The sequence below is a fragment of the Bubalus bubalis genome, chromosome 7 (genome assembly GCF_019923935.1).
Source record: "Bubalus bubalis isolate 160015118507 breed Murrah chromosome 7, NDDB_SH_1, whole genome shotgun sequence".
NCBI classification, from domain to species: domain Eukaryota; kingdom Metazoa; phylum Chordata; class Mammalia; order Artiodactyla; family Bovidae; genus Bubalus; species Bubalus bubalis.
In genome coordinates this window covers 15,809,147-15,824,945 of record NC_059163.1, presented here as the reverse complement: position 1 = coordinate 15,824,945, position 15,799 = coordinate 15,809,147, and the positions used below count along the sequence as shown (strand labels likewise).

Sequence of the window (15,799 nt, the reverse complement as noted above, 5' to 3'; positions counted from 1 at the left end):
AAACAGACATAGAGAACAGACTTATGGACAAGGGGAAAGGGGAGGAGGGGGTGAGATGCCTGGAAAGAGGAACATGGAAGCTTACATCACCATACGTAAAATAGATGGCCGACGGGAATTTGCTGTATGGCTCAGAAAACTCAAACAGGGGCTCTGTATCGACCTAGAGGGGTGGGATGGGGAGGGAGGTTCACGGGGGAGGGGATATATGTATACCTATGGCTGATTCAGGTTGAGATTTGACATAAAACAGCAAAATTCTGTAAAGCAATTATCCTTCAATAAAAAATAAAAAAGAAAGATGGCTTATATATACTTTTCACTGGGAAGCCTGCTTTGAAAATTTATAATGCCTGGAGAATGAAGCAGCCTACCTTTTTATTTATTGCATTAGTTTATTATTTTGGCTGCTTACTTAAAGGAATATAATTAGATAAGCATTAATTGTGCCAATCATATTTGTAATAAGTACTTTAGTAGTTTCCCAACTTGGGGGGAAACTCACTGAGTTACATCTTAAATATACTTGCAACATGAGGGAAATGTACAAAATGATTTCACTGTACTACACCTTGAAAAGATGCCTTTATTAAAATACATTTGTGATTTCATCTGTGCTTATGAGGAAAGTCTCATAATCTAGTCTATGAGGCTCTTGTTTAAAAATGCATGATACAGATGACTGTGTATTGTGATGGAAATTCACAGATGACGCTACCAGAGTGCCTCTTGGAGATGAAGGTGGATATATCAACGCCAGCTTCATCAAGATACCAGTGGGGAGAGAAGAGTTTGTCTACATCGCCTGCCAAGGTCCTCTCCCCACAACTGTTGGAGATTTCTGGCAGATGATTTGGGAACAAAACTCCACAGTGATAGCCATGATGACCCAAGAAGTAGAAGGGGAAAAAATCAAATGCCAGCGCTATTGGCCTAACGTCCTAGGCAAATCGACCATGGTCAGCAACAGACTTCGACTGGCTCTCGTGAGAGTGCAGCAGCTGAAGGGCTTTGTAGTAAGGGCAATGACCCTGGAAGACATTCAGGTGCGTGCATTCAATCTTTCCATGATTACATCAGTGTCTTTCTCTGAATAAAAGCTAATGATTTGAGTCCCATTTCAGTGGAACTAATTCCACCTATTAATTTTAATCTAATAGAAACTTTACTGTGACCCTCGTCATGAATTCTGCCAGTTTCCTCTAGTATATTGTTTAGTGACTAAATCATGTCCAACTGTTTTGCAACCCCCTGGACTGTAGCCCGCCAGACTCCTCTGTCCATGGGATTTCCCAGGCAGGAATACTGCAGAAGGTTGCCATTTCCTTCTCCGGGGGATCTTCCTAACCCAGGGATCAAACTCGCATGTCCTGCATTGGCAGGTGGATTCTTTACCACTAAACCACCAGGGAAGCCCTTCCTCCAGTATATACTGTATTAAAATGAAAATGGAAATGCAGGACTTTTACAGAATCAACCATCATCCTTTGCTTGGTGTGATAGCACAGAACAGCTCAGAAACTATGTGCTAGAAACTCTTTTTTTTTTTTAAAGGTCAAACCTCTAAGTAGGCTCAATAAAACTTTTTTTAAAAAAATCTCCACATAGAAAATAATCCCCTACAAAGACAACATATTTTAATATAAGGACAATTGTAGCATAAATGTTTGTTAATCGGGTGATTCTGATTGCTCCACCTAAGCACTGAACAAATTATCTTAAATTAGATAAGTGGTTATACCTGAGGTTAAGCTTCTACTGTTTCCCCACCTCCACACACCCTCACATTTTTTTCCTTTGTCCACCCAGTAATGCTAACTTGGTTTGAATAATGTGTTAGGTTCCTACTGGAGTTTTAACTTTGTTAAAGAATTATTTTATTTTCATAGAAACAAAGCTTATTGACTCCGTGTTGTTGGTGGCATGTAAACAGAGCCTGAGAATTTCCTTCATGATTTCTAATTTGTGATTTTACAAAGATTATATCTCTGTATTCATTTACACCAGCCTATGCATTACTTGGGGGCTTCCCTGGTGCCTCAGATGGTAAAGAACCTGCCTGCAATGTGGGAGACCCAGGTTCGATCCCTGGGTCAGGAAGATCCCCTGGAGAAGGGAATTGCTCGCTGTCCACTCCAGTTCAGTTCAGTGTCTCAGTCGTGTCCGACTCTTTGCAACTTCATGGACTGCAGCATGCCAGGCTTCCACTCCAGTATGCTAGCACAATTGTTCGATATTTTCTAAACGACTTATTAAACAACACGTTTATAGAGCTTAGGCTTTGTTATAGAATCTAGGGATTCAGAAATTAACCATACAACCAAAGGCAATTGCTGACCTCATGGAAAGTAATTTCTAATGGGAAGATACTGATGTTGATGCCGTGAGAAAGTCAACATCACAGGGACGTTGTGGGGAGGGAAGCATTTCAGTCAGAAAGAGCAAGTGCAAAGGTCCTGAGACTAGACTGTGCCTAGTGTTTTTAAAGAACCAGAGCGGGCCCTGTGCTGCAGCACAGCGGCCAGGAGGAAGAGGTTAGGTGCGAGAGGAAGCCGGACCACATCTGTAGGGCTTTTAAGCCCTGCAATGACTGTGGCTTTTACCTGAGTGAATTTGAAAAGGGGTCATTTAAAAAAAAAGGTTGTTATTCATAACAAAACAGAATTTGCTTTTAGGGTTTCCAAAAAGTAGTTTTTACCAATATTTAAAGCATGGATCTAGTAACCTTTTTTATTTTTCATTGGAGGATAATTGCTTTACAATGTTGTGTGGGTTTCTGCCATTTCAGCAATCTGGTAGCCTCCTTTATAAAGGTCCTCCATGTGTTGTCTGATGGAGTCTCTTTGTCTCTTCCATTTTTATTTGGATCTAATCCAATGGCCCAGGCAAAATTTTTAAAGGACAAAATAATAAGAATTAATTATATGTAAATGACATAGTATACCTTTATCTACTTATTCTGTTGTACAATTTCAGACCGGAGAGGTACGACATATTTCTCATCTGAATTTCACTGCTTGGCCAGACCACGATACACCTTCCCAGCCAGACGACTTGTTGACATTTATCTCCTACATGAGACATGTTCACAGATCGGGCCCAATCATCACACACTGCAGCGCGGGCATTGGACGTTCAGGGACCCTAATATGCATAGATGTGGTTCTAGGATTAATCAGTCAAGATCTTGAAGTGAGTACAGGATGTGTTGTGATCTCACAATTTTTTATTTGTTTGTATGAATGACAGTTTTCTTACTACATAGAATTGCAATTTAGTAAACTTTCAAAACTGCATAGGGCATAATCAAGAAGAAAATAATATTCCAAACTTATATTTGTTTTACTGGGGTTTTTTAACCATCCATTTAAAGCCCCTTATGTGGCATTGCATTTTTACTCTGTATAGTCTTTAGATTTGTGTAGGATATTCATTGTTATTATCACACTTTTAGAGACAGAAATATTGAAGTGCCAAAGAAAGTGTATCTTTGAAATGAAAGTTTATATTATTTTGTTATTGTTATTGTTACCTATAGGTGGGAAACACATACTTTATTATACAGATTGATACTGAATTGTCTAAACAATTACTCCTGATTTTTCAAATTACTACTAAATAAGCTAAGTTAATAAGAGTATGCTGCTGCTGCTGCTGCTGCTGCTAAGTCGCTTCAGTCGTGTCCGACTCTGTGCGACCCCATAGATGGCAGCCCACCAGGCTCCCCCGTCCCTGGGATTCTCCAGGCAAGAACACTGGAGTGGGTTGCCATTTCCTTCTCCAGTGCATGAAAGTGAAAAGTGAAAGTGAAGTCGAATAAGAGTATAATCTTACTTAAAACCTAAATTAGTATAAATCATACTTAAAATGTTATCTTACTATACATAATATGTAACTAATCATTATCTCTTAAAGAATTTGCCAAGAACCATACTATCTTGCTCTTCACACTCTCATGATAATTTAAGTAGGACAAAACAGTCTATTTCTCCATTGGGGATATAAGAAGATCAGGAATTTTATTCTGAGCAACAAAATATAGGAAAAATAGTTAATGGAGACACTAGAAATTAGTTGTTCCAAAGGAAAGAGAATTCCTATTGGAGATTTTCTAATAGGATAAACATCCTAATTCTTAGAAAGATAATAAATAAAATTATCAAATGATGGCAAAGTCAGTTCACCAACTCATTTTGTCTAGAAGACTTTCTCAAGACTGATAGAAGAGAAAGGAGATCGGGGTGAAGAAATCTATATAAGCCACTCCTTGGTGAATCTTTGGGGTTCAAAGTCAGTTATCATTTTTATATAACATACAGACTCTGTTTCCTTTGGCAGTTCGACATCTCCGATTTAGTGCGCTGCATGAGACTACAGAGACACGGAATGGTTCAGACAGAGGTGAGTGTCGGCTCCTACTTTCTGATGAAGATTTTTGTAAAAGTATTTCTAGGGCTGTCTTTTTTTCAATATTGCCTTTTAGTTTAAAAAATAAGAAAATGCCATACCAACAATGAATAGATTACAGAGAATAGGATGGCACATTGGGGGCAAAAATTTGAGGTGGGACAAAATAGCATGTAATTAGTGGCATTTCAATTCCAACCTAAAAAAGAGAGAGAAGGTAATATTCTTGCTACAGAATTTTCCTGAGAGGGAATGGTTTCAGCAGCATTGACTTGAAGGCATAAAGGGAGCCTGGAGTTCTTAGCTTGGGAAAGAGTTCGTTTATCCTCTGCTTTGGTCATTTTCATTTCTCTTACCTAAAGTCAAAAGGTAGGTTATGTCACCCACTGACCTGCAGACATGGGTCCTTCCCAGGGACTACATGACTTAGAGTGTCTGTCTGCTCTGCATAGTTCAACTGTCCTTTTTGTTTATATTGGGAGGGGAATACATTGCACAGTTCTGTATCCCGCATCTTACATTCAACCCTATAAACACGATTTTTCCATATTTTCAAAGTTGCTCAAACATCACTTCCAATAGTGGTGAAGCTATATATATCAGTATATATTCACACTATACATCTGGTCTTCTGTTCCTCTCTCTTTTTCCTCCTCTCTTTTCTTTTTTTTTTTGTTTGATGTGGAAGTTCTGTCCATATATCTGTTAACTTATATTTCTCTACCTCCCCAAAAATACAGAAGTTTACTATTTTTAAAATTAAAACTTGCCACCTTTCCTTTCATATACCTTTTAAATTCAAATTAAGTCTCCTAAATATTAAGACTTATTCAGTCTTTTTTTTTTTTTTTTTTAGGTAAAGAAAACATATAAAAAAATAGTTCTTTAGACTCAGAAGTTCACTTGTTCAGCAGATATTTATTAAGTGCCTACTATATGCCAGGCACTCTTCTAGGTGCTTGGGGCATGTCAGTGAATAACATGAATAACAAAGATCTTCTGCCAGAATAAAAGATCTTCTAATGGATGGTGATGAGCAAGGCAGATAATAAATCCATTAACTGTACTCAATTATGATATAAGTTATAAGATATTTGAAAGTGGTAAGTGCTTTAGAAGGAAAAAGAGTTGGGTAGAGGATGAGTCATGGCAGGTTGGGTGATACTTTACATAGAGTGGTTCCACTGAGGATGTAACCCCTTGAGCAGAGATGTGAAGGACATGAAGCAGGTGGTCATACGGATGTCTGGGAGAAAGAACCTTTCAGGCGGACAGAACCGCCTTTGAAGAGGTCTATGATAGCAGTTTGTCTTCTGTGTTCAAGAGTAGTCACAACCAGTGGCTGAGGCAGAGGGAGCAGGAGGGGAGGTGTGAGAGGAGGTGATGGGGCCAGAGCTTGGGGCTTCCCCCTGAGTGAGATGGAGCCATCACGGGATTGTCAGTATGGAATGACATAAGCTAACTCCCATCTTAAAGGACCACTCCAGCTGCTGTGCTAGAACAAGACGTGGTTTGGGGAGGAGGGTGCAGGGTTAGAAACCAGAGTATCACCAAAGCACAAAAAATAGAGGTGGCCCACCCATCGGAAACAACTGCAGTTAGAGCTCACCCACCACCCCAAGGCTGCTTCCTTCCACACTTTGTCAGTCGGGTTTCTCTTTCTTGTCATTTTCATGACACTGCACAATTCTGTATCCTGCTTTTACTTTCAACCTTATAACACAGCTTTTCCATATTTTCAAAATTATTCACACATCGCTTCCAACATTGGTGAAGCTATATATCATATATTCACACTATACAGCTGAAGTCTGCTCTCCCTGTCTCCTTTTTTTTTTTTTTTTTTTTGTTCTAGGATCAATATATTTTCTGCTATCAAGTCATCCTTTATGTCCTGACATGTCTTCAAGCTGAAGAAGAGCAAAAAGAGCAGCCCCAGCCTCTGAAATGACATGAGAAGAACAGCCTTCTGGATATCTGTCCATTTCTTTGCTCTCTACTTAAAGGTCACAGGACAGCAAGTCCATAAAACCTCATTATACTTATTCTCCTCTACCTTAGAGGAGCATTCTTAATAACAGTAAATAATGGTGACATGCTGTATTTTTACAGCTGCTTCAACCTGTGATAAGTATCAGAGATTTTTTTTAACACTAACTGAATAATGCAGATCTTAGGGATGAATAAGGCAGCATTTGATTATAGACATATCGAGTCTATTTTTCATGTACCAATCTTGTTTATAGCAAAATTATTTTCCAGTATTTTTTTAAAAACTAGAGCTATTTTATAGGGGATACTTGAAGCCAATATTTAAGCTTTAAATGACAGTAATATTGGCATAGAAAAAAAAAGGTAGCAAACGTTCACTATATCAATTTCTAATGTTTACTATCTAGAACTTCCTGTAATATATTTATATACTTTTCCATGAAAATAGAGATACCAAATATGTTTGTAACTGCATCATGTTATACATCCGCTCACTTTGTAAATAAAAATACACCTTAAAACATGAACAAGCCAAAAGTGTGCAGACAAGTTGAACATTTTCAGTGTGCTGTTTTTTAACAACACCTAGGACCCTGTGAAGGCAGCAACTTCTGGACTCCAACTTCCCATCTCCCCATTTGGTCCCATTCATGCCAACCACAGAGACTGGGAGTATTGTTGGACCCCCTGGAAATCTGCAGACTCTGACGTGAGGTTCAGGTACTGACTGACCGTGGCTAAGAAATTCAGTCTCCCTTCCTGCCTCCTCCCCATAAGCCTAACTGATACCTGAATCAGAATTTTCAAGTCCTAGTTGTTGCAAAACTCAGAATATCTCGCTGACAAGGGTTAATGAAAGAAAACAGTATCACGCTTCCTGGGAGGTTGATATTGATTCTGCCTGAAGGAAACAGCTTCCCAGGCGGCGCTAGTGGAAAAGAACCCGCCTGCCAGTGCAGGAGACGTGAGAGACTCGGGTTTGACCCCTGAGTTGGCAGGATCCCCCTGGAGGGAAAGCATAGCAACCCACTCCAGTATTCTTGCCTGAAGAATCTCATGCACAGAGAAGCCTGGCAGGCTACAGTCCATAGGGTCACCAAGAGTCAGACATGACTGAAGCAACTTAGCATGCCCCACAAAGGAAAGAGATCGGCTTTGAAGAACCCACTTCCAATTCTCAGTACCAAACGTGTTTCACTAACTTCTAGTTCTGGCAGCATTCCTCCACTCTGCCATGATTGATGCCATCCCAAGACCCCGGAAACTGCTTGATTCCTCCTCATAGGATTGACCAATTCTGAACTAATTAACTGGAATGTCTGATCTTACCCAAGATCTCCTGGGAACTACTCCTGAAGAGCTGCTGCTGCTGCTAAGTCGCTTCAGTCGTGTCCAACTCTGTGTGACGCCATAGACAGCAGCCCACCAGGCTCCCCCGTCCCTGGGATTCTCCAGGCAAGAACACTGGAGTGGGTTGCCATTTCCTTCTCCAATGCATGAAAGTGAAAGTGAAGTCGCTCAGTCATGTCTGACTCTTAGCGACCCCATGGACCGCAGCTTACCAGGCTCCTCTGTCCATGGGATTCTCCAGGCAAGAGTACTGGAGTGGGGTGCCATTGCCTTCTCCAGAGGACAACATCAGGAAATGCACAAAAGTCCACAGGGATGTGGCTGACTCCTCACCAGGCAGCAGGTTTGAGTCCTATCTCAGAAGTGGCAGAACTACCCTGGTGACTCAGACGGTAAAGAATCTGCCTGCAATGCAGGAGATCCAGGTTCGAGCCCTGGATCCGGAAGATCCCCTGGAGAAGGGAATGCAACCCACTCCAGTATTCTTCCCTGGAGAATCCCATGGACAGTGGAGCCTGGTGAGCTGCAGTCCGTGGGGTCACAGAGAGTCCTGAAAGTGAACACTTTCAGTTCACTTCACTTTTCAGAAGTAGCTCTGAATCTCGCAAGAGAAGCATACTTCATCACCATCACTCCCACTTCCATCAGAACAGTTTCTACAGATTGGGTTGTAGTGAAAGATTTAGAGGGGGGTGGGATGGGGGTTCTGTTGCTTTAAAAGCTATTTGGAGACTCCTGAGTGGGCTGGAACGGTGAGACTTTGTTTTCCTGTCATAAGCACAGGAAATGAGGCCAGCGGGGCTCGGGAGCCAGTACAGCTGGAGGTGATTAGCTCCCATCCGAAGCCACAGAGGTGGGCGGGGGCAAGCTGGAGAAGATGCTTTTTCTGGAAAGAACGTAGCTAGGAAATGCAAACTGGGGGAAGAAAATGTGAGTTTCGCTTTACGGACCCTGAATGGAAACTTCATTACAGTAAACATGTTGCTGCCCTCACCTGGAACGTGGCTCCACTACCAGAGTGCGGGGAGCCTTTGGCCAGGGCCGCACTGGTTAGGAAGCACGCTGAGGCCACAGAGCTAGGGTGGCACATGGAGGCACTCAGCAAACGGATGAATAAATACACCTCGGCTCCTAACGCACGTTAGACAGCTAAGTACTAAAACACGCACAGCCAAACAGAATGGCTCAAACACAACAGAAGTTTCTCTAAGAGTTCTGGGTAGGTGAAGAGCTCGGCAGGCTACCTCTTCTCCCTCCAGCTGGTAGGAGCCCGGGCTGATGGAGTTTCTATAATCAACACAGTTTCCAAGGTCATCGTGAGAATCATCTCCATACCCCCAGCCAGAAAAGGGGGAAAGACTATGGGGGATCTTTCAAGCTGGGCAGCCTGGAAGCAAAGCACATGACTGGCACTCATTCTATCAGCAAGAACTGGTCAGTGTCCCTGAGCACAGAGAAGCTGGGAAGTGAGTTGGCTAAGCAGCTGATCCCAGTGACAAGACAACTCTACACAAAAGAAGGAGAAGCACAAGTAGTGATGGAATCCATCTATAAAACTGCACTGAAGTTGCATATTCTAAAAGATATATCTTAGTATGGTCCTGAGCACTGTAAGACTGGATACATCACTTTTGTCCCCAGGTTTGCTATATGTATTAGTAGAAGTATTTCTGTATCAAGATAAAAAGGAGAGAAATGGTTATTGAGAAAAGGTCAGGTGTTCACATCTGTGGTTCCAGATTGCCTGTTAGATCTCTTGGTTTTAAAATGTCTAGTTATCTAAATGCAGTGTGATACATCCAAGAAATTAACAACTCACAAAAGCTGCTCTTCAGTCAGATATCTTGATAGTGAAAGAATGTGTTTCCATTTTACATAATTCAAGGTACTTTGTTATGGTTGAGATAAATATAACAAATTATGCATTGACCTGCATAATATTTTAAAGTCAATTTAAACTTTAATATATCAATTTGGAGTTGCACTTGACTGCAAACAACCAAAAACTAAATCAACAGGCTTACACAATTTAGAGGTTTCTTTAAGAAAATAAGTTCAGAAGTAGACAGTTGCCGGGCTTGATTCTACAGTGTGGTAATGGCAGATGTAGTCCCATTTGTGTATTTTTGGTTTTGTTTCCCTTGCCTGAGGAGACATATCCGAAACATTACTGCTAAGACCAGTGTCAAAAAACATACCACCTATGTTTTCTTCTAGAAGCTTTATGATTTCGGGTCTTATTTGTTGTTGTTCAGTCACTAAGTTGTATCTGACCCTTTGTGACACCATGAAGTGCAGCATGCCTATCCAGCTTCTCTATCCTTCACTATCTCCCAGAGTTTGCTCAGGTTCATGTCCATTGAGTTGGTGATGCTATCTAACCATTTCATCCTCTGCCTCCCTTTCCCCTTTTGCCTTCAGTCTTCCCCAGCATCAGGGTCTTTTCCAGAGAGTCAGCTGTTCACATCAGGTGGCCAAAGTATTAAAGCTTCAGCTTCAGCATCAGTCCTTCCAATGAATATTCAGGGTTGACCTACTTGAGGATTGTCTGGTTTGATCTCCTTGCAGTCCAAGGGACTCTTGAAGAGTCATCTCCAGCACCACAATTTGAAAGCATCAATTCTCTGGCATTCACCCTTCTTTATGGTCCAACTCTCACATCCATACATGACTACTGGAAAAACCATAGCTTTGACTAAACGGACCTTTGTCAGCAAAGTAATGTCTCTGCTTTTTAATATGCTGTCTAGGTTTGTCATAGCTTTTCTTCCAAGGAGCAAGCGTCTTTTAATTTCATGGCTGCAGTCACTGTCTGCAGTAATTTTGGAGCCCAAGAAAATAAGATCTGTTACTGTTTCCACTTTTTCCCCTTCTCTTTGCCATGAAGTGATGGGACCAGCTACCATGATCTTAGTTTTTAGAATGCTGAGTTTTAAGCCAACTTTTTCACTCTTCTCTTTCACCCTCAAGAGTTTCTTAGTTCCTCTTCACTTTCTGCCACTATACTGGGTGCATATATATTTACAATTGTTATATCTTTATGTTGGATTGATATCTTATGTAACCATTATGTAATGCCCTTCTCTTGTTACAATCTTTGTTTTAAAGTCTGTCCTGTTTGATATAAGTACTGGTGCCCCAGCTTTCTGTTGTTTTCCACCTCTCACTTTCAGTCTATGTATGTCTTTAGATCTGAAGTGAGGCTCTTGTAGGCAGCATATATGTGTGTCTTTTTTTTTTATCCATTTAGTCACTTTGTGGTAATTAGTAATAGGTATATACTTATTGGCATTTTGTTCATTGTTTTCTGGTTGTTTTGAAGCTCCATTTTGTTTGTTTGTTTGTTTTTACTGTGCTGTGCAAATGTGGACTCCTAGTTCCCCAGTCATTGAACCGTGTCCCCCTGCAGTGAAAGTGTGGGGTCTTAACCACTGGCATAATCCCGCCAAGGAAGTCCCGTTCCTTCATCTTTTGCTCTCCTCCCTTACGATTTGATGATTATCTGTAGTGTTGTGTTTGGACTCCTTTCTCTTTTGTGTGTGTATATTTAAGTTGATTTCTTAAGTTCAACTGCATTGGTAACAACCCTGCATTTTTGTTCCCTCTCCCCACATTTCATGTGTTTGACATATTTTACGTCGTTTTGTTTTGTGTATCCTTAACCAATCATTTTAGATATAGATGATTTTACTACTTTTGTCTTTTACCTTTCCTGCTAGCTTTGCACGTGTTTGATCTACTACCTTTATATATACTTGTCTTTACCAATGAGACTTCTTTCACAATTTTCATACTTCTACTGTTGGCCTTTTCTTTTCCACTTAGAGACATCTCTTTAACGTTTCTTAAACAGTTGATTTAGTTGTGCTGAACTCTCTTAGCTTTTGCTTCTCTGTAAAATTCTTTCTCTCTCCTTCAAACCCGAATGATAGCCTTGTTGGATAGGGTACTCTTGGTGTACATTTTTTTCCGTCACTTTGAATATATCATGCTACTCCCATCTGGCCTGCAATCTACTAAAAAGTCAGCTGATAATCTTATAGGAATTTCCTTGTACATAACTAGGTGCTTTTCCCTTGCTTCTTTTAAATTCTCAGTTTATCTTTAATTTTTGCCATTTTAATTACAATGTGTCTTAATGTGGTTCTCTTTAGTAGATTTATCTTGTTTGGGACTCTGTGGTTGCTGGACCTGAATGTCTGTTTCTTTTCCCAGATTAGGGAAATATTCAGCTATTATGCCTTCAGGTATGTTCTCTGCCCCTTTCTCTCTCTCCTCCTTCTGTGACCCCTAAACTGTAAATGTTAGTATCCTTGATGTTGTTCTGGAAGTCTCTTAAACTGATTTTTGGTTTTTTTCAGCTTGAGTGATTTCCTCTGCTGTCTTCTAGCACTGATCCACTGCTCCATATCATCTAATCTACTGTTGATTCCTTCTAGTGTATATGTTTATTTCTTTTATTGTAGTCTTCAGCTCTGTTTGGTTCTTTATATTTTCTAGCTCTCTGTTAAACTTATCACCGTGTTCATCCATTTTTCTTGGTTTTTTTTTTAATATTTATTTATTTGGCTGTGCCGGGTCTTAGTTTCAATATGTGGGGTCTTTGCTATTCATTGAGGCATGTGAAATCTTTCGTTACAGCATGTGGGATCCAGTTCTCTGCCAGGGATTGAACCCAGGCCCCCTGCATTGAGAGCACAGGAGTACGGCGTCTTAGCCACTGAACCACCAGGGAAGTCCCCATCCATTTTTCTCTTGAATTTGTTTTGCATCTTTATGATCATTACTTTAAACTCTGTTGGGTAAATTGCTTATCTCCACTTGGTTTTTCTGAGATTTTGGTCTTGTTCCTCATCTGGAACATATTCTTCTGTCTTTTCATTGACTTAATTCTCTCATTTGCATTATGTAGGTAGGTTATGTTTCCCAATCTTAAAAAACTGCCTTATGTAGAAGACACATTATGGGCCTCAGCAGTACACTCCCTCTGGTCACCAGAGCTACATGCTTTAGGCATTCACCTTATGTTGGCTGCATGGGCCCCCTTTTTTTTTTTTAATGACAGGGCTGACTGCAGTGGGCACATTGTTGGGCAAGGCTAGTCCTGGCCCTGCTCCTGCCAGGCCCTGCCTAGTGCAGTGGCTTCAGGCCCATGGTCGGCACCATTGGGTCCCAGTGTAGTTGACTGCACAGCCAAAGGAGGTCAGCCAGTGCCAACCCAGTGGTAGACTGGTCAGGGTCTCAGGGCAGCCCGCTGCAGACCCCAGGCGGTCCCAGGGGTGATTCCAACCCACTGGTGGGCAGGATAACATCCTTTTTAAGAAGGGAGACTGAACCTTGCTCAAGATTGTCCAAATAACAGCTGGGATTCAATTCAAGGACTGCCTGACGACAACCCGTTCTAGCTCTTTAAGTGTGTTACAACAAATAGCCCTGGTAAAGCCCAGGTTCTTCCCACTACACTCTGCTGTCTCAGCTGCCCACCTGGGTCTTTTCCAGACACAGAGCTGACTCATTCTGCTTAACATTCCTCTGCACTCCCCACTTCTGAACTTCATAGGGGCCCTGCTTTTATGAACACGTGATTATTTAGATCAGTTAGAATACAATTTATTCAGTTAGAGCTTTTGTTTAGTTACATTTTTTTTTAAAGATAATGCCTGACCTCTTGGACAACCTTTTTTTTTTTTTTTTCATATTTATTTATTTGGCCGTGTCGATCTTAGTTGCAGCACGCAGGATCTTTCAGTTGCCACGTGCAAGCTCTTAGCTGCAACATGTGGAATCTAGTTCCCCGACCAGAGATCAAACCCCCAGCCTCCTGCATTGGGAGCACAGTCTTAGCCGCTGGACCACCAGGGAAGTCTCAACTTGACTATTTCTGTTTGCTCTCAATGACGTGTTTACATACCATCTCTGGAGACGGCAATCTTCCAGTGTGACTACTTTCAAACCCTTACGTTGATTTCTGTTGTTTCTGTCTTAAAGGATGGCTTTTGGTGTACTTGTCTCCAGACCTGTCCTGATGGTGGTAAACACTGATCATGCAGTTAATACTTTGAGAATGGAACATGGGAATTTACCATTTTCTGTTAGGTGCCTATGTAGACAAATGATTTAACCCCTTCCTTTTGGATCCTTTCAAACTCATGGTAATGCTCATTTTGGAACTGGGGATCTCTGAACATCCAATTCTACTATGTTAACTGCAGCAGTTGAGAATTAACAATCATGTCACACATGTGTGAACTTCCTTTCCATATAAATATACTTTTGATACCTAATATGTCTCTTTCTGTACTACCATGAAGATGACCTTAATTGGGAAAATACCGTAATAACCATTGACATTATATATAAAACCTATAAGTTCTTGGGTATAGTTATAAAATAAAATTGTAAAGCACTAATCTCAGACAATATGCTTTTACACATTTCACAATTTACAAATAATTTAAAAATGGAACCAAACAGAGCCCAATAAAACACAGTAATAGAAAGTTATACAAGTGGCATTTCATATCAGTAGAGAAAAGATGACTGATTCAGTATATAATGTTAGGACAATTAAATAGACTTTTAACATAGCCTAGAAAAATTCAAAATAAATATGTACATATTTAGTTGATCAAAGTAATAGAAAATATAGGAAATATTTTTAATAATGTTAGAGGAGAAGGATGGGTTTTATCTACTGCCAGACAGTATATTCGGCAGCTAGTAAATATGTTGACCCCAAAAAGAACTCCCTGAAAAGGGGCCACATACATTCATGAAAAACAGGTCCTTTTACAATTCATGATCCACACAAAGATATAAATATTCTAACATTTGATATATCTATCTTAAGGTCAAAAAACAATTTTGAAAGACTAATAAAGCTGAACATGTGAAACTTCCATACAGCAAAAGACATTATACAAAACTAAGAGACAAAGAGCAGTAAAATATTGACAAAACAGAGCAGAGAGTCACTGTCCACCATGTGTTCAAATTTATCAGTCAAAAAGGAAGAAATATAATAGAAAAGCGGGCAAAGGACATGAACACGCACTCATGAAAAATGCTTCACTCGATTTTAACTATGCAGTTTTAAATGAGATATTTTCACAAAGCAGAACAATCGTCCTTAAGATGAATGTGGCTGTGGGAAACCAGACATTCTCAGGCACTGCTGGTACCACGTTGCCAGAGAGCTCTCTGCCCAGCATTTTAATATGCAATCAGCCTGGCAATTCAAGTCTAGAAAAGGATCCTACAGAGATACTGGCATGGAGGCACGGGTGTTTGTGATAGCGCCGTAATACCAAGAAGCTGACAGCTAGCTAAATGTCCTTGAATAAGAAATGGTGAAATAAATTACAATCCTTCCATACACTGGAATACTTCTATGAAGCCACTGTTCTAAAGAATGAGGTAGGTCAACACAGACCGACATGTAAAGATCCTCTGTAATATATTGTTGGGTTTTGTTGTTCAGTCGCTAAGTCGTGTCCAACTCTGCAATCCCATGGACTGCAGCACCCCGGCTCCCCTGTCCTTCACCGTCTCCTGGAGTTTGCTCAAACTCATGTCCGTTGAGTTAATGATTAATCATTTAGTGATTTATGAAACAGTATACATGGAATGCACTTTTTAAATTATATAACTCATACATCTATATATTAGGAGAATAAACATGTGCCTGTCTCTAGGGAGTAAAAATATTACTCTCAAGGGTTCATTAGATTCCCTCTAGGGAATGTAATGTAATCGCTCGTATTACATCTATAAATCTAAGATTTTCAAGCCCTTAAAAAACAGTCATCATTTGAGAAAAGACCCCATTTTTATAAGAGCTATGTGCTTTCTCCCCACCACCCCAAAGCACCTGCCCAAAGTCAAGGAGTCAAGTGGGTCCAGCCTCGGTCCTTGCCCTGCAGTGTGAGGTGACATTTCTACCCAGAGGCTTAACTTGTGGGATTAAAATTCACAGCTTGACGACTTCATGTAACGATGGGGATCACTCTTCACTGTACGGGAGACAAGAACACACATAGCAACTAGTAAA

The 15,799-nt window shown here is 40.6% G+C and overlaps 2 protein-coding genes across 11 annotated transcripts in view; one reads left to right on the top strand and one right to left on the bottom strand.

Annotated features, from left to right (window-relative positions):
* The window catches only part of PTPN13 (protein tyrosine phosphatase non-receptor type 13), a 224,768-nt gene extending 217,842 nt beyond the window's left edge, over window positions 1-6,926 (top strand). For all 8 annotated transcript variants that reach the window (XM_006055370.4, XM_025289753.3, XM_006055369.4 and 5 more), the window contains 4 exons: window positions 709-1,046; window positions 2,977-3,192; window positions 4,339-4,401; window positions 6,263-6,926. In XM_006055370.4, coding sequence (XP_006055432.2) covers window positions 709-1,046; window positions 2,977-3,192; window positions 4,339-4,401; window positions 6,263-6,358 — 713 coding nt within the window. In that variant the 3' untranslated portion in view covers window positions 6,359-6,926. The remainder of the gene's footprint in view (window positions 1-708; window positions 1,047-2,976; window positions 3,193-4,338; window positions 4,402-6,262) is intronic.
* Window positions 6,927-14,171: 7,245 nt separating this feature from the next.
* SLC10A6 (solute carrier family 10 member 6) overlaps window positions 14,172-15,799 on the bottom strand; it is a 76,327-nt gene continuing 74,699 nt past the window's right edge. For all 3 annotated transcript variants that reach the window (XM_045166268.1, XM_006055373.4, XM_044945680.2), the window contains one exon: window positions 14,172-15,761. In XM_045166268.1, the coding sequence (XP_045022203.1) occupies window positions 15,752-15,761 (10 nt within the window). In that variant the 3' untranslated portion in view covers window positions 14,172-15,751. The remainder of the gene's footprint in view (window positions 15,762-15,799) is intronic.